The sequence below is a fragment of the Elephantulus edwardii genome, unplaced genomic scaffold (assembly GCF_000299155.1).
Source record: "Elephantulus edwardii isolate Elephantulus edwardi_28Jun2011 unplaced genomic scaffold, EleEdw1.0 scaffold00064, whole genome shotgun sequence".
NCBI classification, from domain to species: domain Eukaryota; kingdom Metazoa; phylum Chordata; class Mammalia; order Macroscelidea; family Macroscelididae; genus Elephantulus; species Elephantulus edwardii.
Window position 1 is genome coordinate 7,132,790 of NW_006399814.1, and position 23,988 is coordinate 7,156,777.

The 23,988-nt window shown below is 58.7% G+C and overlaps 1 protein-coding gene across 1 annotated transcript in view; it reads left to right on the forward strand.

Moving 5' to 3' along the window:
* Positions 1–3,093: 3,093 nt before the first annotated feature.
* Positions 3,094–23,988, forward strand: part of WNT7B (wingless-type MMTV integration site family, member 7B) — a 45,156-nt gene continuing 24,261 nt past the window's right edge. Inside the window, exons 1-2 of the mRNA XM_006888030.1 lie at positions 3,094–3,297; positions 23,183–23,409. Coding sequence (XP_006888092.1) covers positions 3,215–3,297; positions 23,183–23,409 — 310 coding nt within the window. The 5' untranslated portion in view covers positions 3,094–3,214. The remainder of the gene's footprint in view (positions 3,298–23,182; positions 23,410–23,988) is intronic.

Genomic DNA, 23,988 nt, shown 5'->3' on the forward strand with positions numbered 1-23,988 from the left:
GCGCTCCCCCTCGCACGGGCGGGCGCCCCGCGGGCCGTGCTCGCTGCTCGCGGCAGTAGCTGCTCGAGTCGTATTTCCACATTCCTGAACGCAGCCGAGTCCTTACCTGTTGAGCCGCGATCTCCCTGAGAGTCTGTCTCGGCCTCGCTCGCGATGTGTGTGTGGGGTGGGGGCGATGTGACCGCCGGCCGTGGGGTGTCCAGCCGCCACCAGCCCACCACCAGCCCTGCGCCCTCCGCACTTGCTGGGATCTACTGTGGGCCCCCGCGGCCCCGCCGCGTCCTGGCCCTGAGGGCCAGGTGCCATCAGCCCGGACGCGTCCTCCCGGCGCCTGAGACCCATCGCATCCATCTCCCCGCCACCCACCCACCCTCCCCCATTTCACAGGAGAGGCTGCAGATGTAGGGCCGGCAGCCCCTGGCCCGGTCAGCCCTGCAGGCCCAGGCGGGCGTGTCTGCGGTCGCCGCCGCCCGGTTTATTGTGGGTCGGTGTGGAGGCCCTGTCCCTGCGTGTTTGTTTACGGGGGGGGGGTTGTCGGTGCGCGTGCGTACACTGAGGACGTGGGGGGGGCTGCTGGTGAGCATACTCTACAGTAACCATTTTTGTTTGTCATACCTGCGCACCCCCAAAAGTAATTAGCACCCCACAAAAGCACCCTAGGCAGTCTGTTCTCTGCCGTGATGCCCTCTCCTGTGCCAGACCAGGATTAGTAACAGCACAGGGTCGCTAGGGGACATGTCCAGGGTGGGGTTGGGGGGCTCTCAAACCACACCTGTACTCCCCAAGAGAGGGAGAGGCGGGCACAGGTGGGGACGCGCTGCCGTGGATCCCTCAGCAGAAGCTGGAGTGGCGCACACGAGGGTTCAGAAGCTGGTTCCCGGCTCCCTGATCACCTGCAGGTCAGGCTTGGAGCCTCTGGTCCCTCTGTAGTCAGTGGCTCCGCAGCTGTGGCCACTCCGAGCAGAACAGCGGCTGAAGTCCCCAGACCACCACCACCGGGGTGGCCAGAGTGCCACCTGGGAAGAACTGGCTAGGGAGGGTGAGGGCACCAGCACAGGGCCCTCCCTGACCCCTCTACTGGCGCGACGGGGACCCTCCTTTGTGAGCCGACTCTCATACATAGCACAAGAGGAGGCAGAGGAGCTGCTGGGTCCAGACAGGACCAGAGGGGTAACGTTGCCGGGGCCAGTGGGATAAGAATGAGTGAGGTTTGAGGGCCTGGAAACAACCAGTCTCTGGTGGCCTCATGCAAGCTCCTGCACCTCATCTGAAAAGTGGGGGAGTCCCAGCACCACCTCAAATGTATGCTAAGAAGATTGACTCTAGGGCATGCGTGTGCACGTGCACACACACACACACACACACACACACACACACACACACGCTGGCAGAGCCTTTCTTATTGTTCATGACCAGAATGTCAGAGCCGATGAAGACCCTGGAGACTGGACAGGATATTCCGGGGCCTCAGAATATGAGCAATTGGAATTCCGGCTAACGTACTTTGGACATGTTGTGAGGAGAGACCGGTCCTTGGAGAGGGACATCATGCTTGGGAGGGTGGAGGGACAGCGCAGGAGAGGAAGGCCCTCTATGAGGTGGATTGATTTAGTGACTGGGATAGTTGGGATGGGAGTGTCAGAGACAGTGCGATTGGCACAGGACAGAGCAGAGTTTAGGGCTGTTGTACATAGGGTCGCTATGAGTCGCAAGCAACTCGACGGCACATAACAACAACAACAACAAAAGAACCTACGGAAACCCACCGGGGCGGGGTCTCTGCTCCACCACTCAGTGCGCCCAGGAAACCGTCACCAGACGCAGCCATCATGTCCGCCAGAGGCCCCTCAGCCCAGTGACGTGCAGAAGTGGAGCCCCAGCCTGGACGACTCAGCCCTGCGAGCCTAGGGTGGGGCCAGGCCCAGGCACCTACCATATCCTGCAATTTCAAAGCAAACCAGTGTTGGGGAGAAGATGTCACACCGTCTGACTCAGGGCCCCTTCTGGGCTGAGCTGCCTCGACTGAGTCAGGGTGAGGAGAGGAGCTGACCAGTGTCTGTGGCCCCCCGGAAATCCCCCTGGGCCCCAGACGGGAGAAGTGAAAGGGGAGGACAGGGCTGGGAATGAGTCTTGAAGCAGACCCCGCCCTGCACCCTGCGGGTCTTCACTGGCTCCGTGCAGCTAACTCAATCCCTGTGCAGCCAGGCTGGACGCAAAGAAGAGGCCCGGAACCTGGGCTTTGAATTAGCCACGTAATTATTGGATGAGAGGATTGCTCAGAACACCAGCCCGGTAGATCTACGCTGGTCCGGTGCCCATCTCAGCCAGCCCCTCAAAAGAAAGCAAAGAGAGGAGGGCGCTCCAGGGCGTGGGAGGACTTTAACACAGGAGAAGAATATTTCCACGCTGCGCCTCTCCCCTGGCCGCTTCTTTGGGGACAATAGTAGGATCATGCGGAGACCCACAGCTGGGTGCAGGGCGATAAGTGTGTAGAAGCGCAGTCCGCCCCACTAAGGCCAGGGGTGCAGGCACCCCTCACTCATGTGCGCGTGCACACCTGCGCCCTCCCAGACGCGCCCACGCTCCCATAGGCACACGTAGGCCGTGCGAGCGCACGCGAGCCCTGGAGCCCTCGTTGCTTGAGCGCAGCCGAGGAGACGCGCTCGGAGTCTGCGCCCCGACAGCTTTTCCCCGCCGGGCCCCCCCAGGTGCACTCGCTGGCGCTCTGAGGCTCTCTGAGGTGGGGGTGGGGTTGGGGGGGCGCCGGACGAGGCCGTTTGGGCAAGCCCTGGGGGCGGCTCCCGGCGCGCTCCAGTCAGCCTCCCCTTTAAAAAACCCGCCCGCGGAGGAGGCGGATGTAGGGGTGGCCCATCCAATGGCAGCTGCGCGATTTGGGAGACTTGGAGACGTGAGCCAGAAAGAGAGACAGAGCGCGCTTGGACCGACCGACGGACAGAAGACTCTACTGCCCGCTGTCCCCAGCCCGGCCCCCAGTCTGCACTCCAGCCCTAGCGCCCGCGCAGCCGTGGTTCCAGCGCCATGCGCGGCCCTGGTGGCGGGGTACGGGCGACCTTTGCGCCCGAGCCCGCGCATCCCAGCCCCTAGCCTCCCGCGCGGCCGCTCTGCCTAAGCAAGAACGCGGAGACCCCTGGCACAGCTGGCTCAGGCCCTGCTCTCGGGGCCTCTCCAGCCCTGCCAGGCGCGCGGGCCCACCATGTTCCTGCTGTCGCCGCGCAGCGCGCTCCTGTCCGTCTACTGCCCGCAGATCTTTCTCATCCTGTCCAGCGGCAGCTACCCGTGAGTGCCGCGGGCGGCGCGCGGAAGGGTGGGTGGGGCTCGGTGTCCTGCGCTGAGGCCGGGCGGATAGAAAACGCGACAATGAGGCCCCTGGGCGGGGCGCTGGGTGCCCAGCGCGCGCGGGAGCCCCGGTACTTTGGGTCGCCTCGCCTCCCTTCACTGCCGAAGTCGAGCACCTGGGAAGCGGTGGGGCACTGAGCTGTCCAGGCCTGGGGACAAAGGTGACCAAGACTATCTGACTAACCGCGGAGATCAGGTCCAGCCTGAGCGCGCGGTCCATACAGCGCACAGCGGCGTGGGGCTTCCATACGCGTCCCTGCCGAGTCACGGAGGAGCGGGGACCCCCTCACGTGGCGCTCACATCCACTCGCTCGCTCCCCGCGCGCCCCCACTGGCACACACGTGCAAGCTGGGACTTGCCAGAAATCGCCCCTGTGGTCCCACCGAGGTCGCCGCAGTTTCTCATGTCATCCCACGGCTCAGGGAGGTCTGACCCGGGCTAGGAGGACTCCTCAGCGAGCAGCGAGGGGCGCTCAGCGTGCGTACGCAGCAGTGCGCCCAGGTGCTCGAGCCTTGGGAGCGCGCGGAGAGGGTGGGAGCAGGGACGCGCTCGTGCGCCGGAGCTCCGGCAGGGCCCGGCCTGGCCCAGGGAGCGGAGGGGCGCGTCGGCACAGCGGTGGCTTCGCCCGATTCCTAATGGGACGCATATGCTCTGGCCTCCGATTTAAAAAGAAGTTTGATTTATGGAACCGCCGTTTGGGGGAATTTAAGCTGGATGCTACTGATTAAACCACGGAGTCAGCTCCCCTTCCTTCTCCTCCCTCCCTTTTCCCTTTTCCCCTCCCCCTCCCCCTCCTTTACACGCGGGCCACGTCCGGGGTCGCCTAAAGCGGCCAGAGGGGGCAGCCGCCTGCTTCCCGCTCCGCGCGCCGCCCCCTCCCCGCGCGGCCGCAGTCCTAATAAATAGCCGCGCCCCCACCCCCTTTTAATAGAGACGCAGCCAATTTCTTCTCGAGCTCCTAGGAAATTACTATCCTACCAGTTTTCCGTCTATAAATAGTCGCGCATCTTGAAACAAAAGTTCGCAACCGCAGCCAGATGCTGCGAGGCTCGCGGTTTCCCGGGCTGTGGGACATAATTACAAGGTCCTCGCGGCAGCGAGCGCTCCAGGCCCGGCGGGCAGCCCGGCTGAGGAGGCATCGCCTGGGGCGGGTGGGGGAGTAGACGCCCTGGGGCAGGGCAGAGGGCCGGGTGGGGCCGCCGGGACAGAGCAACCTCCGTCAGGACAGGGGAGGAAGGTGCTGCATTAACAGGACCCCACCTCGGGTCCGAGAATCCTTCTGGAGTCCCAGGAGACTGGTCAACCAATTGGTGCCTTAGACTCTAGCTCCTGGCCTGGAGCAGACCCTTCCCAGGAATCCCAACACCCCAGTCTTAGCTTTGCCAGAGAACACACAGTTCCGCTGCTTGAGAAGTCATTTGAGGGGGCAGGCTGAGGTTTGGTGATGGTGGGAGGCATTCAGGATGGGGAAGTAGGAGCTTGGGCGGGGGGCGCTGCAGAGTAAGGGAAGGAGATAGCAAGGGGACCCTGCTTTCTCCTTTCACTAGCAGGTGGAGGCCAGGATCAAACGTGAACCCCAAGATTTCTTTTCCAAAAAGGAGTCCCCAAGCCTGGGCCTGCCATCTGCGCCCCTCCCGCTGGCTCCAGAGTGCACGGCCAGCTGTGTTGGCAGAAATTCCCGGGAAGCAGCTTTCCCAAGTGCTCCTAAGCCAGGGCTGGGCGGGAGTGGGGGTGGGAGTGGGAGGCTGACTCTACCCAGGCCTGCCCCTGCCCATAGCCTGGGGTAGAAAGCACTGGTGGTGACCTCTACCCCAGCGGAGAGGTGAACTGTAGACATGCTCTGGGATGGAGAGGGAGGGCCTGCATCCTGGCATCCGGGCTGAGTCCAGGTGGGCATGGTGGGCAGCGTGGAAAGGGGGGACGGTGGGCAGTGGGGCGTGTGTGGTGAGAAGACACTGCTCAGGCGCCTCTGACCCCTCTCCACACTAGGTCAGGGCAGCTGGCACCGAGGTTCTTGGGAAACTGTGAAAAGTGGGTGCCAGGGCTAGTGGAGGCCCGGTCCAAGAGGAGCCCTGTAAGGGCTCAGCTTGTGGGATCGTGCGATGCCAGGGCTGGTGGGAGGGTGGGCAGAAGGGTTTTCTGCTCAGAGAACTTTCCAGGCGGCATCCCGTTGCTTAGCGCAGATGCTGGAGTTGGTCTTCTGTTTTCCCTGGAGCTGCCCTCTGGATCCCAGTCCTGCCCACCGTCCTCCGTGGGTTCAGGCACAGGCCTTGACCTCGCCCCTGATGGTGTTGGATGGATGTGCTGGCCCAGAAGGGCTCTGAGCCCTCCATGAAGGCCCTGGCTCAGCCAGACCCCCTCAGCATGTCCCCTTTACCTGGGCCTCAGGCCACTCTTGTCTGAGCCAGAGCCCCCAATGGGAAAGGTCAGGACTCCTGGTCAGCTGGACCTGGAGACCTAGCCAACGCCTCAAGCCAAGGCTGAGCTGGACATCTGTCTGGGGCAGGTCCCTTCCAGCCTGACCCCGTTGGTCAGAGGTGGCACTGGCAGTGACCCCCTCCCAGGTCTTCCGGTACAAGCTTGTCAGGCTGCCCGCCCGCTCCAGGGAGCCGGGTGAGTCATGGGTGACAAGGCGTTTACTCACCGACCACCTGGAGGGGGGCAACACCACTATCCCTCCAGGCTGGGCCTCTTCCCGGCTCGGCCACTGTGGCTTTGCCGGTGGTACTGACCGCAGACCCAGAGCACTGTGGACATGACCCTGGGCAGGGTGGGGTGGGGGTGCTGAATCAGGCTCACTTCCAGAGAGTCCATTCTGAGGGCAGGACAAGCTGCTGGCCCAGGCCTTTACTGGCCACCCTGAGGGGAGGGGCTGTGCTCAGGCTGGAAAACCCAGAGTGTGGGGGGACCTAGGCGCAGATTCACAGACCAGGCCTCCCTATGTCACCAGCATGTGCCTGAGACTTGAGGACATTGTTAAGGGAAGCACAGTGCACTCTGGGAACAGAATATTCTGGATCCTGTGCAGGAGGGAGACAACCCTCTGGTGTGTCCCCAGGGGATTAAGAGCTTGTAAGACAAGTGGCCCTAACTAACCCCCCTTCCCCCAAGGCTGAGTGGCCTACAGGATGCCTGTCACCAAGGGGTCTCCTCTGCGAGGTGGAATCTCAGGGTGGCTGGGTCTTCAGAATGGAAGTACAGGTGAAGTGCTCAGCTTGGGGCTGGATGTCTGGTTCCGTCTGTCCCTGGGGCCATCGTGGCTCTTAGGAGGCTGGCTCGAGGTGCCCTGAGTCAGGCTGGAGTCTGTGTTCACTCAGGAGGGAATGTGAATATTAGAAGGGTGTCTTCAAAGGCTTCTTGGAGGAGGTGACTCCAGACAGGGGTTTTGAAGGATGGGTAGGAGTTGACTAGCTCAGCAGGAAGGGGCATTATCAAGTGTGTTCATCAGGGGATCAGCCTGGCAGCATCTTGCTGAAGTGGACAGACCAGACAAAGGACATTCCCTGAGCTCACCAGCGTCCAGACAGACTCCTGGGCTCCTTTTCTGGCTCCACTTCTGCTTCTCAGAGGAAGTTTGCCCTGTGGTGTTCCAGCTGGGGGAGAGTCCTGAGGTTTCTGGGGTAATAAGGGCAATTGTTGGAGGGGTTTTGAGGTAAGGCTAGGAGTTCACCATTTAAGGAGGTAATTTTTAGCGCTCATCATTTTCCTCTTTCACACGCCTCCCAGGCTTCTCTGGGGGACCGTGGGAAGGTGTAGCAAGTCAGTCTTTATACCTCAAACCCACCCTGTCCAGGAGCCTCTCACCTGCCTTAGGACCTCCCAAAGGGTGCAGGAATGGTCCCTGGGAGAACGCAGGGCCCTAGAAGACCTGCACCTGCCTCGACCAGCCCTGAGGGTGTGGAGGGGGAGTCTCGATGCAGAGACCCTCACTGCAGTCAGCTTGGGGTCAGTGTGCAGAGGACGCAGGTGGCCATCTTGTGGTCTCTTGAGCCTTTCCCCTGGGAGCCAAGGCTGGGGGGAGGCAACCATTCTTCTGGGCCCTGGGACCGTCAGGATCAGAGAGAGCTCAGCAGCCCCCCCTCAAGGGGACAGGAGGCCTGCACCCTCCCTTGTCAGATGAAACCCCGGCCCAGGGTTCCTCAGCCTGATGAAAGGGTCATTGTGTGCTGCCGGCCGCCCGCTGGCCAAGGACAAAACCCCCGTTTGTCCTTCTCCGGTGTGCGTGGGGCTGGGGGCCTCCCCTTGAGCTGGCCAGCAGTGGGGGTGGGCACAGGTGTGCACTGCTGTGCCCTTCCCTCAGTGTCTCCTGTCGATGGGCTTCTGCCCTCTCAAACCCTGTGCTGCTCTCTGGGAGCGAGCGCCAGGTGGGCCAGCCCTGCCCTAGCCCGGCCCAGGGAGCTCCCCAGTCCCCCTGGGAGGTGAAGCCTCAGTGCAGAGCAGCCTGTGGTGCCCAAGGCTGACCTGCTGACCAGCCCCCAGGCTCAGCCCCAGTGAGCTCCTCCTCCCACCCCCGCCCCGGGCTGCAGAAGTACCCACAGCTGTGCTTCTGAAGTTTAAGATTCAAAGTGGAGGGCACTAAACCTGGGCACCCCCCCCCCCGACTGCCGTGTTCAGCCGCAGACCCTGGAGCCAACACTGCCCAAAGTGGAGAGGTCCCTGCTGCACCTGTGAGCAGAAGGGGTGTGAGAAGCCCAAGCCAGCGTGGCTGGTGGGCTCATCCTGGCTGACCATCGCTTTCTGGACCGCCTCTCTAAGGCCGATCCCACCCCAGGTCCTCCCAGCCAAAGGTGTTCTAAGTGCCCACAGCCAGGGTGCTGAGGGATCCCGGGACCTCAGAATGGAAATTTCTCCAGAGACTCCCCACCCCTGAACCCCTATATGAGGATGCTGAATTTGGTGTCCCCTCAGGGACACAGCTCACCCTGGACAGAGTCCTCATCCTAAGGTGCTTGTGTGCACGTCACCATGGTCAGCTTTGGGGTCCTGGCTGCTGAGGGGCCACCAGCCATGGCAGGTGGGGGGCCATGTGTAGACAGAGCACTGGAATTGTCTTTGTCACAGAGTGGCTGAGCCCACACTGGCTCTGAGGTCCATTCTGCCTCCTCTTCTTGCCAGTCCAAGTTTCCAACTTCCAGCAAACCCTAGTCCTTCGTTTGCCTCCTGCATCCACCACAGAGGGAGCTCCATGTCAGACTCCCCCTCCACGTGGAAGAGCTGGGTCCCTCCTGGTTAATGCAGCTCTTGTGCAGCTGCCCCCCCCCATTAGGACGGGTTTGTGTTTTGCTGTGACTGATGGTCCAGTGTTCCATGGAGCTTCCACACCGAGAGTAGGAAGAAAGACCTGGCCATCAACATCTAAAAGTCTGCCAGCGAGAGCTCTATGACTCCAATCAATTTGCAGTCGATTGTGGAGATGCTACAAGACCAGACAGGCATGAATGTGCACGTACCTGTGTGCGTGTGTGTGTTTCCATGTGTGTATGTGGACTTGTGTGCACATGTGTGTCTGTGTTTGTATGCATGCATATGGACGTGTGTGGGTGTGTGTACATGTGTGTGAGAGTACACATATGTGCATGTGTGTGCCTGTGTAACTAGGTGGAGGACCCTCCCCCTGGCAGGCTGACCCTCCTCTCCCTCATGATTATTTATGTGTGCCCAGGAGGGTGCACCAAGGCAGGCCATACAGAGGGGTGGCCTCTGGTCCTCTAGGAACAAGCTGGAGAGGGCAGAGGCTTAGAGTTGTGAGAAGACCCTGGTGGAGTGGGAACAGGCAGGGGTGGGCTAGGCAGTGGGCATGGGCACAGGGCAGGGGTGCAGCTTCACTCTGAGCTTTCAAGGAGCCCTCTGGGCACAGGGTTGATGATAGGGAGGTGGAGGCAGGGACGGGGAGGAGGCTGGTCTAACCTCAGATGGTGGCTGACACAGGGTGGCTAGGGCTGGGCAGGGGACAAGTTCCAGAGGTCTCAGGCCTGGCCGCTGGCGAGGTGCTGATGAGGTGGGAGACAGTGCCCCTCATAATAAGCATGGCACAATTGCAGGGAGGGGTCCATGGGGAAAGCCCGTGAGCAGCCACGGCCCCTGCCTGCCCTGGGGTGGAGCATGGCGTAGGGCATACCCTGGGCGGCCGTCCTGAGCCTCAGGCCTGCGAAGCAGGGTCGAGAGGACGCAGCTGGCCCCATGCAGTGGGTGCTTTGCTCTAGCCCTGTGCGTGGTGGAGGGAGCACTGGATAACAAGTGTGTGGTGATTCAGCTCTGCTCTGCTGTCCCCATGCCCACAATGGACCTCGCAAACAGAAGCTTTGAGCCAGCTGCCCGTTGTGAGGACTTTGGGGGAGAAGCCAGTGGGCCAGCACTTAGGGAGGATCTGCCTGGTGGGCCAGCAGGCTGACCAGGTGGTGCACATGACCCGGCTGCTGCCCTGGGAGTGTGGGGAGTTGATGTCGTGGCCTCACAGGCCTTCATTTCATGTCATTTCATTGTCATCTAGCCTCTGCCCTGAGCCGTGAACATGAGGGAGCTGCAGCAGGGTGAGGGTGCCCCAGAGAGTACCCACCACAGTTTTGTTTCTGAGCTCCTCCCAAAGAGAGCAAGTTCTAGGAGGAGGGTATGTAGATGAACTATTACACCAGAAGTGCCTCTCTGTCCTCCTTAGTGAAGACCTCTGGTTAGGGGATGATGAGGCAGGAAGCAGTGAAGAGGGGTGAGTAGCAGAGGGAGGCCTTCAGAGGGGGAGAGGGCTGCAGGGGACCCCACTCACCACCAGAAATTAGGCATGTGTCTCCCCAAGTTTCACCATGATATGAACCCCAGCTTGGGGCTGGAGGGAGGAAAGGAGGGTGGTTCTGATCTTTCGAGCCTCAGGGGAAGATTCTGAAGACTTTGTCAAGGGGGCTTTCCATAGACCACAGCCAGAAACCAGGGACAAGGTGAACACCCCATCCCTGGAGGCATTCAAGGTAAGGCAGGTGGGGAGAGAGAGGCTGGAGGGCTGTGGGGGTCAGAAGTTCTTGGAGGGAGCAGGCTGGGGCTGTGGGTGTCTCTAGAAGTCAGGTAGAATTTTGCTTGATGGTGAAGAGAAATGGAGTCTGTTGCATGCTAGCCAGTTACTGCTTGATGGAGCTCAACACTACAGGGCACAGCCAAAGCAGCCCCAGAGGACAAATCCTATCCCATCTCCCTTCTACATCAGCAAGTATCTGGAAACTGAGGACAAGAAGTGGTTAACCTTAGAGGAGGAAAAGAGGGGGGTTCTGCTTCCGGAGGCCGTGGGGGACCTGAGTGTGAATCAGTGCTGGTGGAGTAATCTGGGAAGGGGTCATGAGAATGGTCATATAAAAGAAGAATGTAATCAGTGTTATCTAATTTTTCAAGAATCATTGAATCAATGAACATTTGTGTATGTGCATTTTTACCCCCAAAACAAAAGGATTATGGGGGGAAGCCAGGTGGACATTTGGGAAGGTCCATCCACCCCCAGGATCCCTGGTGGCAGAGTGTGCCACCCTTTGAGCTACTAGCTGGATAGGTCAATGGTTCAAATCCAGCAGCTGCTGTGAGGGAGAAAGGCGGTCAGTATCCTCCAGGAAAGGTTTCTAGCCTCAGAATGGAGATGGAGGGTCAGCTGAGTCGAGCCTGGCCCGATGGTGGGCTGGGGGCGGGGGTGAACCAGTCCCACCCCCGCTAACTCTTTATTGCTAAAGTTTAGAAGCATATTTGGAAGGCTTAAATGGGGGCAAGTCATGGTTACTGTCATTAAGGTCACCAAACGGTGCATGTAAAAATGGCAAATGTTAGGTTATATTCCATGATAAAGGATTTTAAAAGGCAAGGTTGCAGGGACGTGCAGTGGGGTGCCTGTGCTCAGGAGACAGTGCTGGTTGGAAGGGGCACGAGCTTTGAGAGCAGGGCCAGTGGGTAGCAGGCAGAATAGGGCTGCTCCCTGGCCGGGGTGCCCGCTCTGAGGCCCAGACCCGCTTTTCCTAGCAGGAGCCCTCGGGACTGGTGGCATGGGGCTTCAGCCAGGGTCAGCACACATGCTGCCATCTGTGTAACAGGGTTCATCCTGTAGACCCATCCAGAATGGCCAGGGAGATTGAGGTCCAGTACCAGAAGCCCAGGCGCCCTGCTTGGCTGAGGGCCTGGGACTTGCTGGACGCTGCCTCCTAGCTCTGTCCGCCCCATCTGTCCGTCAGTCCTCTGTCCTGAGGTCTCACATTTGGCAAGCCTGCCTCCTCCAGGTCTACCGGACACCTCCACATCACACAGTTCTGGGGTGCTGGGCTGAGGCCAAGGCCGGGTCTCCATGTGGCTGGCTCCAATTGTCACTGGGAACAGTGTCCTGAGGGAAGTGATGATACAGTGCCCGGGGCAGCCTGGAGCTGTCCAGCATGAGGATGAGGGTCCCTGAAGTGTAATCACAGCCTGGCCAGATGGGTGCTGCAGGTGGATGCTGCAGGTGAGTGCTGCAGGTGAGTGCTGTAAATGCTGTAAGTGCTGCAGGTGAGTGCTGTAACTGCTGTAAGTGCTGCAGGTGGGTGCTGTAAGTGCTGCCAGGTGAGTGCTGTAAGTGCTGCAGGTGGGTACTGTAAGTGCTGCAGGTGGGTGCTGTAAGTGCTGCCAGGTGGGTGCTGTAAGTGCTGCAGGTGGGTGCTGTAAGTGCTGCAGGTGAGTGCTGTAGGAAGGTTCTCTAGGTGCTGCAGGTCCTCAGCTCCCCCCTCAGAGCTCCACATGGATGGGAGAGGGAGAAGGGAGAGCAGAGGACAGAACTAGGGTGAGCTTCCTGGAGGAGCCAACACCTTGCGGGCCAGACTGCTGTCCACGGATGGGTCCCTGTCAAACCGCATAGGGGACAGGTCCTGGTCAGGCCACTGTGGGGGATGAATCTCAGTCACTCCATTGTGAGGGAAGGGTCTCAGTTAGGCAGCTGTGGGGGACAGGTCCTGATCAGGCCACTGTAGGGAATGGGTCTCAGTCAGACCACTTTGTGGGAGGGGTCTCAGTTAGGCAGCTGTGGGGCCCGGGTCTCAGTCAGGCCACCGTGGAGATGGGTCCTGGTCAGGCCACTGTGGGGGACAGGTACTGGTCAGCAACTGTGGGGGTTGGGTCCCAGTCAGCCCATCATAGGGGTCCGGTCCCTGAAGGAGGTAGAGCTGACCTTTGAGGATGAATGTAGGCAGAGCTCTGCACATTGCTAGGGGTCAAAGGTCAGCATCCTGAGGTTTTGGGGTCACGGTGGCTGTGATTTCACAGATGTGGGTGTCCTCCTCTGCTGTGAGCACCCTGTAGCAGTAGGGGTTTGGAGTATCTCTGGCTGCCTTTGCCCACCTGCGGCCCTGCCCTGCTTGGGGCTCCCACCCCACTGCTGGCCTTCCCTCCAGGGTGGGGTCCCCGGATGCCAGGCAGGAATGCCAACTATGTGGAGAGGGTGGGAGGCGGCCACAGGGCGCGGGAGCAAGTGGACGCTCTGCTCTCTCCAGGGAACACGGGGAACACAGCAGGCAGCCGGGTGCACAGAGCAGCGAGCTGGAAAGAGCGAGCTGGGGACCTGTGGTGGAGGGCTGCCAGCCAGGAGGGGCTGTCATCCCCCAAACAGATGGGGCAGTACAGAGCCAAGCAGAATTCAAACACAGCACCTGGCTCCTCCCACCACGCAGGTGGGAAATAAGGCCAGAGCTTGGCTGGTGGGGAGGAAGGGGAGGGGAAGAAGGGAGATGGGGAAGGAGATGAGACAGCATCGGGGAGGGAGGAGTCCCTGGACGGGGAGTGGAGAGAGGCTGCTCCTGGGGATGGTCTGGGCCCTCCCTGGGCTCCTCCTGGGCATCGACCCCTACCCACAGGCTCCTTCCCAGCCACACGGGCCCTCCGGGCCTCTCAGTTGGGACCAGGGGCTGCTCAGCCCCCCTTGGCCTCAGTTTCCTCGTCTGTACAGTGCGGCTGCCCAATTCCTAGTGTGGGACTGGATGGGGCCAGCTCACGGGGGTCTGTATCAGGGCGCCTGAGGGGTGGATGTGATGGCTGGGGTGGTCTCTGATGGGCCTGCCTCTGCTCACATCCCACCCCCAAGATCCCACCTGGATCCAGGTGCTTCCTGCCCAGGTAAACAGAGGGAGGGTGGCTGTTTGCCACAGGAAGGCCAAGTGTGCCCAGTGTTCATTTCAGATGAGGAGACTGAGGCTAGGATAGCTTGGGGCGCTGCCCACCGGCCTGGGAACATCTGAGACCTGGAGGGTCAGAGGGATGCCCTGGTATTGGCTGCCTCCAGTCCTGACCTTTCTCTCCACCCCATTCCCTTCCAGTCCACATCCGGGGCCTTAGGACTCTGTGGGCCAGACTCTGAGTGTGAACTCTGGGGCATGTAAAGGGGGCAGCTGGCACTTTGGGGTGGACAGCAGAGCTCCGTGTTGGGCATGAGGCTGTGAGTAACCTGAACTCATGGTGACTCGAGGGGGGTGGGAAAAGCATTCTCCAATCTGATGGGCAGGAACACTGAGGGCACTGGCCCCTGGACCCCACTGTGCCCTCCAGGCCCTTCTTGGCTCCAAAGCCAGAGAGAAGCCCCTTCAGGTCCATCTGTGGCCTCAAAGTTCCAGGCACAACCTTTGTAGGATGCTAGGGGACCTCGGCCCTGGGTGGGTGTCAGCTAGGTATTGGCCTTTGGGCTATCCACAGAGTTTCTTCCTGGACAAGTGGACCCAGGCCTGCCTCCCAGCCCGACTGCTGATAATTAGAACATTCTTCAAATATTTTGCCGGAGGGCAATTGAGAGAGAAGAATTACAGAGTGCCCCAGGCAAGGAGTGTAGGCAGCTGGCCGGCAGGCTAGGGCAGCCCCAGGGCTGGGATCTGAGCTCCGTGGTGCTGGCCTGGTGCTGGCCGGCCTGTCCTCACCTCCCAGGGTGCTGGGTGTCCCTGGGCCTGAGCTGGAGCATGCTGGGGAAATCCTACCCCAGCCAACCCATTTTCCTAGGGTCTAGCGGAGTGCCAGACAAAGCAAAGCTGGGGCTCTGCATTGTGATCTGTGGGTGTTAAGGAAGATCTAAGGGGTCAAGTCCAGACTTGGGGCTCCAGGGACCTGAGAGGGTCTCAGCTTGGCCTTGAGGACAGTCTCAAGATTGGGCAGTGTGTCAGGAAAGGGGTCAGGAGGGCAGAGCGCTGCTTGGGGAAAGAGGAGGAGAGAGTTAGGGCTACAATTGCTACTTGGTCTCTGACTCTCACAGGGGAGGGCTGGAGTCTCCCAGGAAACAGGAAGGAACTTCTTACACTTGCACCAATGCGACAGTGTGGCAAGAACTGAGAGGTGGCTACACCAGGAAAGAGCCCCCTCCCCAGCGGCACAAGTCCCCAGGTGGGGCTGGACTAGTGGGCTACGGTTGGGAGTGAATAGAGGCAAGGTCCCCCCACCCCCGCCCTGGGCTTCCTTTCTGGCTCTCCGTTCCTGCTGCAGGTGTGGGTACACCGTGATGTCTTTTTTCACCCCGTCTTTCCAGGGGTCCTTGCCTCTCTTGCTTCTTCCTTCTTTTCACTCACTCCTCCGCACCTCCCACCTTACGCCAGCTACACCTTAATAAACCTTTCCCCCTTGTTTTGCTAAATTGCCACTGTATTTTGTGTCGGTTCACCTAACTACAGTCACCTCAGGCCACCCCCTACAGCAAATACTAGCAAGTGGTGGAGTCCAAGAGAACTCAGTTTTTTAAAACCGTGGTGCCTGGTGGTCTCTCTGGCCTGGAGGGCGGGGCAGCTGGCTGAGAATGTCATGAGTGTGGGCTGGGGGTCTGCCGGGGTCACCAAGCGGCCCTGCTGACCTGGGATGTGGTGTGGGCAGTTCAAGGGAGGCCGTTTCCCACTGTCTGAGCTTCCCCAGGATGAGGCTTACCGTCTGGGATGGGGGTGTCCCTGCCTCAAGGAGATGAGGAGAGGGGGTCCCCACTGTCCTCAATGCCAGCTCCTGAGGCCAGGGAAGTCGAGGTGGGCTCCAATTCCAGAAGGTTTTGGATTCTGTCGTTTCCTCTTGTGGAAGGGCCCTGAGGTGGGGGCTCCTCGGTGCAGTCCACTGAGGGGCATAGAGGTGGACAGAGTGAGTTGGACGAGCAGGTCTCACCGCCGGGTGGACCTTGCACCCCAGGCTGAGGTTTGCGGGGTCAAACATGGGTGGAAAGTGTGATTTGGAGAGTCTTGCTGTTGGGGGGAGGCGCCTGGCCCCTGTGGCACTGGTGATACTTGGCCACCTCGTGGTCACTGTGTCAGGGCTAATGGACAGAGTCCAGAGACTCCAGGATCTGGGTCTGTGAGGGGCTCTGTCACTGCTGGAAGAAGCCACAGCGACACCACCATTCCGTCCGGCTTTTCAAACAGAAAGTCTCGACTTGTCCTCCATCCCGAGGGGCTCTCAGAGCCCTCTCACAGCCGTCTTCACTCCCAATGTCCCCGTGGCCCTGACACCTGTATCTGGTGTCAAGTAGCCTGTCCCTTCCCCATGGTGGCAGTCCCCTCGCCTGTTCTGCTGTCTCTGGCTGTCCTGGTCTGTGTCCCAGTGGATGTGCTGGTGGACACACGTGCTCACTGTTGCTGGGGTGATATTGGGCCCAAATGCCTGTAGCCTTGATGGACAGAGATCCTGGGAGGCCAGGGACCGTGGTGGGCTGGACTTGGTTCTTCTCTCTGAATGAAGGGAGATGTCTCTGACTGGGCCCCCTGCTGGCCTTTGAGTCCCTGGGGACGAGGGCCGTGGTCAGCAGGCGGCCACAGACAGCTTTCCACTGTGGGCTGAGAGCCAGGCAGGCGGCCTGCTGTGCACACACTGGACCCTGCCCGATCCTGTGTCCAGCATCTCCTCTTGCATTGGAACACCCTGCTCCTCCCTCTGGGGAAAGTTCCCTGATGGGGGCCAATGTACGTGCAGTCCTGACTTTGGGCATGGCCTGGCTCGGGGGGGATGTCAGAGTGGACAGTCCCATGTCCATGGGAACATGGAGCTGTCTGAGAATCCAGAGGAAGGAGTGATGAGTAGGGGCTCAGGGCAAGGGAAGGACCTGGGTCATGTCAAGAACAGGGGGTGGACGTGGTCCTCAAACCCTGTGAAGCCCGACCCTTCCCGCTGGCCGTTACCCTGGGCAGGCCCTCTCTTCTCTCAGGGCCATGCTGCCTGCTCTGTACAAGGGGCTTAGAGGGCAGGCATAGGGTGAGCACGGCAGGCACGGTGCCCGACTGGCCTGCTGGACAGAGACAGCAGCAGCATAATCACAGGAGGTCCCCCGTTGGGGGGCAGCTGTGAGATGACCTCTGAGCTGTCCACCAGAGCTGGTTATGCAGGTTGCTGGCACAAAGCAGGAGCACTGGAGGCATAGCCATGATGTGCTGGGCTGCTGCCTGGAAGGTCAGCAGTTCTAATCCACCACCTGCCCCAAGGAAGACAGAGGAAGTAGTTTCTTCTGGTAAAGATTTGTCCTTGGGAACCTTTATGGAGGCTCCCCGCAAGCAGCTCTGTGGCTGTGGGTTTGACACAAAACCCAGCTTATTGACCCTGAGGGGTTAACTTCCACAGTCCCCCCCAGCTCTTCCAGCCCCTTCACCCCACTTCAACATCCATGTGAGTTATAGCAGAAGTTATGAACAGCCTTTCTCCACCCTGGATCCACCATGCGGGCCAGGGTGTGCATGCCCTGTTCATACAAGTGATTCCTTTGTTCATTTAGAGTGTGGAAACACGCGCACAGCACCCAATGTGCCACTTTAACGTTAATGAGCAGTTAGCACGTTCAGAGCGTTGTGTAATTACCCCCAATACCTAGTTTCCATTCCTCATATGGACTCCCCTACTTAATCCAGTTCCCATGAGCACCTCTCTCCTCCCTGTCCCCAAGCCAGTGGCGGCAGTAATCTACCTCGTCAGTGGGTGTGTGTACTCTGGCCACTTGGCAGACGGGGGGCCATGGGTACACACCATTTGTGCCTACAAGCCCGTGCACACCTGGGTGTGACAGGACGTTGGAGTGGACTGTCCTGTGTGGGGACGCGGAGCTGTGTGTGAGCCTGGGAGGAAGGAGCGCTGAGCGAGGGGCACAGACTGCAGAGGCCTCCTTTTGACAGCTCTGTAATACTTCAAGGCGTGGTGGACCCCACTGGGCTTGCCCAGCCTCCGCTCCTGGACACTCGGGTTGTTTCCACCTCTGCTACAGGGAGTGTGCCCCACTGATCCCTGGTGTCGGGTTTTGGCTGAACACCTGTTTTTAATTCTTGGGGATATATACCTAGGAATAGGGTTGCTGGGTCATATGGTAATTATCATTTAACATTTTTTGGGGGAAATCACCAAACTTTTCCACAGCACCTGGCCATTTTAGCATTCTTACTGGTATTGGGCAAAGATTCCAATTTTTCCACATCCTCACTGATGCTTATTTTATCTCCTTGCCTTTTTTTAATGGTGTCTGATCTTTGTTAATAGGGTCGCTACGAGTTTCAATGGAGTTAACCACATCTAACTAACTCAAATGTGACGTAGTCTCTCACTGTGGTTTGGATTTTTATCTCCCTAGAGAGCTCTATGAGGTGGATTGATTCAGTGACTGGGGTAATCGGGATGGGAGTGTCAGAGACAGTGCGATTGGCACAGGATAGAGCAGAGTTTAGGGCTGTTGTACATAGGGTCGCTATGAGTCGCAAACGACTCGACGGCACATAACAACCACAACAGGAAGCTCTGGTGGCACATAGAGCATTACATGTTGGTTCAGTAACTAGAAGGTGAGCAGTTCTATTCCACCAGCCGCTCTGAAGGATGAAGACAGGCAGTTTCCTCTCAGAAAGATTTACAGCCTTAGAAACAATGGAGGGTCACTGTGAGTTGAGTAGGGGTCTGCCTCCTGGGGGTCAACACCCTCTGGTTCTGGGGTTGTGCTAAGCTTGAATGCTAAAGGCTCAGAAGAAACTTGCAAAGGAAAAAACCTGTAACATAAATCGGATTATCCGTGTATAGGGCTTTCTGCACGATTTTGGGGTGTGAGGGCCTCAAAGTGTTCCTTCTCGTAGAGTCTCATCATCGTTGGCATGTGGTTAGGGTCTTAGTGGAATCATGTGACTCGACCCCACGGTGGGCGACAAGGCTCCTGGTGGTGGTCATGGACTGGGGGTGCTGTATGGGCTGGGTGGATCAGAGGTCACTGAATGTTGTCATGGAGAGATGACCTGACTGTCAGGACAGATGCCTGATAGGGGTTATGGCCAATTCTAGGATCGTAAGAAGAGTAAGGATAACAGAGGCAATGTGGAAGTGCTGGCCGACATGAAGAGGACAGTAGCCCCTCCAGTGAGTGCATTGAAAGGTGGCCTGCAGTGACAATGCTGCTGTGAGTCGTAAGCCAGGGCTCTGGGTGAATTAAACGGCAGTGAATTTTGATGATCACTCAGTGCCTATTCTTGACAGCCAGTCGAGAGTACAAACGACACATCAGATTGGGCAAATCTGAGCCGAGACCTCTTTAAAGTGCTAATGAGCAAGGATGTTACTTTAAAGAGTATGGTGCATCTGACTCTTGCCATGGTATTTTCAATTGCTTCCTATGTGCATATCTAAGATGCCAAGAAATGTGGTGCTATAAAAAAGGCCAGAGTGTTCCTTGGAGGCAAAGATGATAAAGCTTTACCTCACATACTTTGGGCATGTTGTTAGGAAAGGCTGTTCCTTGGGAAACAATATCATACTTGGAAAAGTGTAGGGTCTGCGAAGGAGAGGAAGACTTTAAATGAGACAGACGGACACAGGGCCTGCAGCAATGGGCTTGAGGGTGTCAGAGATTGTGAGGTCAGCCCAGGACAGGACAGGGGTCAGGTCTGTTGTTGACAGGCTCACTGTGAGTCGTACTCAACGGCGCCTAACATCACAGAGCTGAACAATGGATAAAGAAATTGATGCCTGGAATTGTGGAGTCGATGGAGAATGCTGGACATCCCATGGACTTGCCAAAGAACAAATCAATCTGTCTTGTAAGGAGAGGACCCAGAGCGTTCCTAGAAGAGAGGCCTTTCACGTGGTCAGGGCATGTCATCACGATGGACAGGCCTGGGAGAAGGACATCTTGCTGGCAAAACAGGGCCAGAGAAGGAGAGCGGTGACTACAGCAGTGGGCTTGAGGGCAGCGGAGGGTGTGGGAGGAGCAGGGCTGGGAGGGATTTCACCCGGGCCGACACAGGGCGGCCTAACAGGGACATCACTAAGCATGCAGCAATTTTTTTCTTGTGTTTGTTGATTATTTGTGTGTTTTCTTTGGAGACTTATATCTATTCAAGTCTTTTGACTATTTTTTAAATTGGATTGTGTGTCTTCCTGTTGGGGAGTTGTAAGGGTTTGTGTGGTCACAATCCTTGAGCATTTCCTCGTTTGTTCATTCACTCATCAACGCCACAGTCATGCCAGGCCAGCTCCAGTGCCCCTGTCCGGCTCTGACTTGGTGTTGCCCACCCTGGAGCAACCCCTGCCCAGTCAGACACTGGGCCTGGAAGTCACATGTGAAGACAGCAGAACACACCCAGGCCTCCAGGCAGGTGTCCTCTTGATGCCATCCTGACTTGAGTATTCCGGAGCTTCCACAGGGTCTGGAGAGAGGAGTGACATTTGCTGGACAGGGAAAGGGTGTAGCTGGTGTCCCAGTGAGGTGGTCACATCTGGGTGCTGACCGTGACCTCTGCGCTACAGCCTGGAGGTAGGGGGCCTAAGTGGCTGCTGCCATGCCCGCCCTGGTGTCCACAGAGGTCCCCCTTGGTTCCCTCTGGTCAGACTGCATGTGTCTGGCCCCTGCCAGCAGGCATGTGACCACAGGGAGATGTGGAGGCCTGCGTGCTGGCCGCTGCTCCTTCGGCAGCTCTGGCCCGCCGGGCTGGATGTTCAGCCCGTTTCCCATCCATCTCAGTTCCCCAGCCGGTTTTCCAAGCATCTACGGTTACTTTGGGCTGAATTCCCCAGATTCCAGCCCGTTCCCAGCCCCGCCTGCCCAGATGCCCGACCTGCAGGCCAGCCTGGCCTGGCCCATTGTGCCCGTGGGAGACCCGAGGGTCCGGCAGATTAGGGTGGCGGTGGGCGGGCCAGGATTGGGTGTCAGTGGCAGCACGTGCTGTGGGCTCGGCCACACGGGGATTTTCCCAGCTGGCTGGGGCGCTGGCTGGCTGGAAAAACACAGAACAGGCTTCTTGACAATGGGGTGTTGACTTTGGGGTGCCCCTGGCTATCTCCCCACGTCACGTTCTGCTGTCACTCAGTGCTCCCAGCTTGTTGTTTCCAGGTCAGCTGTGGCTGTGGTCCTTCCAGTCCGCTGCCCCTGCCTCTGGGGGCTTAAGACCCGACAGCTGATGGATCCACAGTGACAGTCTGAGGCCTTTAGTGATAGTGACCCCATGGCCCCAAAGCCCCCTTCCCAAGTATGCCCACAGACATCTTCCTGGGGAAAGTGGAGGGTCGGAGAGAGAGAGGAAGACCCTCAACCAGATGGATCGACACCACGACTTTAACAGTGAATCTCAGATGGTGAGGATGTGGCCGACCAAGGCAGGGCACGGAGCTGCTGAGCTGAGGGTTGGTGCGAGTCGGTGGATTCCAACAACAGCAAGAAGCAGCAAGCCCTCTGCCCTTCAGTGGGGTCTGCACCCGGTAGGACAGAGGCCACAGAAGCGAACAGCCCTTTCTCCCCTGAAGCAACCGGTGGATTGAACCACTGCATTTCCATTCTCTGCCAACTGTTTGACCAGTGCACCAGCAGGCCGTCCGGGGAACAGGTGTGACAGAGACAACCGGTCGCTCGCACACGCGCTGGTTGGCAAGCATTTCTCGCGGTGTTGTCCACAATAGCCAAACAGTGGAAAAACCCCTGCCGCTGTGAGGCGCGGTGGTGACGCCTGGGAGAGTGCTCGGCCATGCGTGTGGAGGAATGCTGCTGCGTGGTGCACACCGGGGACCAGCGGGGACGTGCGGGAGGCAGTCCCTGAGGGCCACGCTGTAGGATTCCACTGACACGGAATATCTGGGATCGGCCAGTCCGTGAGACGGCGGATTAGTGGCTGCTGGGGAGGCGGGGGGAGGGGGCGGGAAGTGACTGCCAAGGGGGCCTGAGTCACCTTGGGGTGTCTGGAACTAGAGAGGTTTTGCTGGCACACTGTGAAGCTACCAAAGGCTGCTGGATTGTGAACTTTCGCTGACCACCTGCTTTGTGAGCTCACCACTCCGATAACGCCTCCCGTAGAGGGTCCTCAGGGGTAGGGTGGGTGGGGGGTGCACTGTATTTTCACTCAACTACTAACCTCAGATTCATCCCGGAGAGGGTTAAACCAGGCTGCTCCTTGGAGGCAAGGATTCTGGGGCTTCGTCTGACATACTTTGGACATGTTGTAAGGAGAGACAGGTCTTTGGAGAGGGACATCATGCTGGGTAGAGGGGAGGGACAGCACAGGAGGGGAAGACCCTCTATGAGGTAGATTGATTCAGTGACTGGGGTAATCGGGATGGGTGTGTCAGAAGCAATGAGATTGGCACAGGATAGAACACGGTTTAGGGCTGTTGTACATAGGGTCGCTATGAGTCACAAATGACCCGACGGCACATAACAACAACAACAACTAACCTCAGGGTTGGCAGTTCAAATCCACCCAGAGGCATGTGGAAGAAAGGCCTGGCTGCCAGCTGCTTGAAGGCTAATGCCTGTGACAATCCTGGGAAACAGCTTTTTCCGTGATACACGGGGTCCCCCTGGCTGGGAGTGGACCACATGACAAGACTGTGTCTTCTTTTTAGAGTGAGATGAGTGGGTGCCTACCTGGGGGGGGCTTCACTGTCAGGGGGGGCTTCGGCAGACCTGGGAGCAATGTTGCAATGAAACTCAGCAGGTGTTCATGTCTGAGTGTGTCCTCTTGAAACCCCAGCCTCGAGAGTGAAAAGTAACACCCAGAGCTGACTGCCCTGGCATTACTCTCCCATTTCACAGATTTTGCTCACTGAGGCTCAGAGAAGCAGAGTGCCTCCCGGTATTATAGATTACTTGGAGAGGAGCACAGCTTTTCAGACGAGCTGAGGTCCACAGGAATGAGGGAGCCTCAACTGTGGGAGCTGGGTGTGTGGCTGGGGGCCCCAGAGGCATTGCGTGTGGGTCCTGAGTCCTGGATGTGATTTGTCTGACCTGAAGGAGCTGTGGATGAAAGCCAGGACTCCCACAGCTCGGTTCTTGCTTTTGGTGGAACTTGCGACTTGAGATTTATGATCCTGTGGGGGTTACGGGGTCCTGGGACTGGGGTCCCATGGGAACCAGGATCCTGAAGGACTTTGGAGCCTTCGTGGTTTGTGACTGGGGACTTAGGATCCCCGAGCTTTAGCCCCACAGGATCTGTGAGTCGGAAGGATTCAGGATCCGGTGAGATCTGTGACCTTGTCAGACCTGACTCCGACATCAGCAAGTTCATGGTTTCTGTGACTCTGTGGGCCGGTAGCTCATGGAGTCTGAGATTCTGTGAGATTTACAACTCTGTTGTTTGTGTGACAAAGTTGTCGTTGTTGTTAGTCGACCAACATGCCTTGACAGGCAGAGCTGTGCCCCATGGGCATTTTCTGCCTCATCTTTGAAAAACCAGAATGCCCGATTCTTTTCTTCCACAGTCCCTGGTGGGTTCAAGCCACCGATTTCAAAACTGTTGGCGCCCTCAGAGTCCCGAGTCTGGTGAAACCTGGCTTGATTCTGAGGATGGGGCGTGTGTGACTGAGCACGAGCCCCACAGGGTGGATTTCCTGGATGGGTGGAGACAGGGCAGACCACCATCTCACCTGTGTCCCCTCTCTCATCCACAGAGCACTGTCCTCCGTGGTGGCCCTGGGGGCCAACATTATCTGCAACAAGATCCCTGGCTTGGCCCCACGGCAGCGCGCCATCTGCCAGAGCCGGCCGGACGCCATCATCGTGGTCGGGGAGGGGGCGCAGATGGGCATCAATGAGTGCCAGCACCAGTTCCGCTTTGCCCGCTGGAACTGCTCCGCCCTGGGTGAGAGGACCGTCTTCGGGCAGGAGCTCCGAGTAGGTAAGGGTTTGCGGGCTGCCGCTGGGCCCTGCATTATCCTGCACCGTATGGAGGGCTGGCCCCTGCCGAAGGCCTCCCCCTTGGCAGCAGGGTCTGGGAGTGGGCTCTGTGTGCTAAGTGTGGAGGGGGGCTGCGGGCTATGCAAGACTGAACGTGGAGGAAGTCCGTGGGCTATGGGGACTGAGCGTGGAGAAGGACTACAGTTTGAGCGTGGGCTGGGCGTGGAGGAAGTCTGCGGGCTGTGTGTGAGCTGTGTATCAGCTGAGGTGAAGGAGGGCCATGGGCTGTGCAGGACTGAGTGTGGAGGAAGACTGCAGGCTGTATCAGGTTGAGTGTGAAGGAGGGCCTCAGGCTGTGCCAGGGCTGAGCATGGAGGATGTCTACAATCTGAGTGTGGAGCATGGAGGAGTCTGAGTGTGGGATGAGCATGGAGGAGGGCCGCGGGCTGTGCAGGGCTGAGGGTGGAGGAGGGCCGTGGGCTTTGTGGGGCTGAGCGTGAAGAAGGGCCGCGGGCTGTGCAGGGCTGAGTGTGGAGGAGGTCTATAGTCTGAGTGTGGGATGAGCATGGAGGAGGGCCGC